Consider the following 2,174-nt stretch of genomic DNA (forward strand, 5'->3'; position numbering starts at 1 on the left):
GTTCAACATTTTAGTTGATGTATTCATTGATTTTGACTCCTAAGTTGTGGCACGATTCTGGCAATTGCCAGAAGTGAAATACTGCATTTAAGCACCATTTTTAAGCTTCAGTATGTCACTAGATGGGATACAATAATAGGTAAAGTAAGAGTCTGATCTGTCGTATCAGTACTCAGCTACCAGAGAAATGGACTGTTATATTACACATTGCTCTGATGTGGCAGAGGGTGGTCTACATAGATACAAAGATCTGTTCTTGAATTGAGACTACATGCACTTGGACTGAAGTCAACATTTAGCCTTAAAATTTCAGCTGGTAACCAGGAGAGGGAGGGACAGTTTCTGAATATTTATGGAATTAATTCATGACACTTGATTACCTTTCAGCTCTATGTTCTTCTAATTCAATTGCACAGTTTCCTTTATTGTTCCTAGACTCAACTCATGGCAGGCAGAAACTGGAGAAACCAAACGGCTGTCACAGAATTTATCCTCCTGGGATTCGGGGAACTCCCTGACCTGCAAATTCTTCTCTTCCTGATGTTCCTAGTGATCTACATGGCAACCGTGGCAGGAAACATGCTCATCATTGCACTAGTTGTGGCTGATAAGCACCTTCACACCCCCATGTACTTCTTCCTGGGGAACTTGTCCTGCTTGGAGACCTGCTACACCTCCACCCTTCTGCCCAGGATGCTGGCCAGTCTCCTGACTGGGGACAAAACCATCTCATTCAGTGGCTGCTTCTCACAACTGTATTTCTTTTCTGCTCTGGTAGGTACAGAATGCTATCTCCTAGCAGCGATGTCTTATGATCGGTATTTAGCGATATGTAAACCTCTGCACTATTCAACTCTTATGAATAACAGGTTTTGCCTCCAGTTGGCTGCTGGGTCATGGTTAAATGGTTGTTTGGCTACTATAATCTCGGTCTTATTCCTATCACAGTTAACATTCTGTGGCCCGAATGAAATTGACCATTTCTATTGTGATCCCATCCCAGTGATGGAACTCTCCTGCAGTGACATACACTTGAGCATATTGGTGGATTTCATACTAGCCTGTGTATTCACCCTGCCTCCATTCCTACTAACCCTGACGTCCTACGTGTTTATCCTTGCCAGCATCCTGAGAATCCCTTCCACAACCGGGAGACAAAAGGCCTTTTCCACCTGCTCTTCTCACCTCACTGTGGTGACAATTTTCTATGGCACCATAATGATTTTCTACATGCTGCTGAAACGTGATACTCTCAGAGATCTGAAGAAAGTGCTCTCTCTTTGCTTCACAGTCCTAACTCCACTGGTAAACCCCCTCATCTACAGCCTGAGAAATAGAGAGGTCAAGGAAGCCTTGAGCAAAGCAGTCAGTAAATGTGGCTTTCACAAAAACATGCAGAGACTCTGAGATAATAAAATAGCCTGAGATTTTGAAAGCTGCCTGTGTGATTGAAGCAATGAGCCTGTGATGCACTGTACCTCAAAGTAGCCCCCTGAAACCGCCATATTTACCTTTTCTTTTGGTTGTGATATTTCATAAAAAAACATGCCTTGTAAGGTATCATATGAAAGGTCATGATCTACTGAAACTCATTCTTCTGTCAAAAAAACATGCCTTGTAAGGTATCATATGAAAGGTCATGATCTACTGAAACTCATTCTTCTGACAATGTATATCATCATTGTATGTGTCATTATCAGATTTTGTTATATGGATGTTATTGAAATATATTAGGAGTTTAGGAGTCGCCCACTGTTAGTTCTCCAATGACAGCATAGGAGGTTTAACACCAGGCGGGTGTTAAAACCACCCATTGACCAGCAGGCATATTGTAAACAAGAAATTCACAATTCTGTAAGAGACAGTTATGCAAGCACTACACAATGGGAATTGCTCAACTCTGTAACTCAGCAAGGCCCACCAGGACTTGTCTGGGCCAGTATTTTTCCAGGGACATGAATTAAGAGTATAAAATAAGTGACAGTAGCAGCATGAGACCACCTCTCTCCTCCCCCACATATTCTGGAGGCAACAAGAACACTGGGAAGACAAAGACTTTGAACTGGGGAGGTTGGTCTCAGGCTGAGAGGGGATTCTTCCTGTGTATTAAGAACTGTAATCTTCCTGAAACATCCAGTGGAGTGAGAAAAGCTGTTTGATTCAGATCTTACTGA

The 2,174-nt window shown here is 42.4% G+C and overlaps 1 protein-coding gene across 1 annotated transcript; it reads left to right on the forward strand.

The window, feature by feature from the left end:
* Positions 1-418: 418 nt before the first annotated feature.
* LOC135974629 (olfactory receptor 6N1-like) lies at positions 419-1,558 on the forward strand. The gene has a single exon (XM_065563049.1). The coding sequence runs from the start codon at positions 445-447 to the stop codon at positions 1,405-1,407; it is 963 nt and encodes a 320-aa protein (XP_065419121.1). The 5' UTR covers positions 419-444; the 3' UTR covers positions 1,408-1,558.
* The last annotated feature ends 616 nt before the right edge of the window (positions 1,559-2,174 follow it).

Source organism: Chrysemys picta, chromosome 12 (genome assembly GCF_011386835.1).
Source record: "Chrysemys picta bellii isolate R12L10 chromosome 12, ASM1138683v2, whole genome shotgun sequence".
Taxonomy (NCBI): Eukaryota; Metazoa; Chordata; order Testudines; family Emydidae; genus Chrysemys; species Chrysemys picta.

Excerpts from the sequence above, each read along its gene's own strand:
- LOC135974629 (XM_065563049.1), top strand. The coding sequence starts at position 445 with ATGGCAGGCAGAAACTGGAGAAACCAAACGGCTGTCACAGAATTTATC.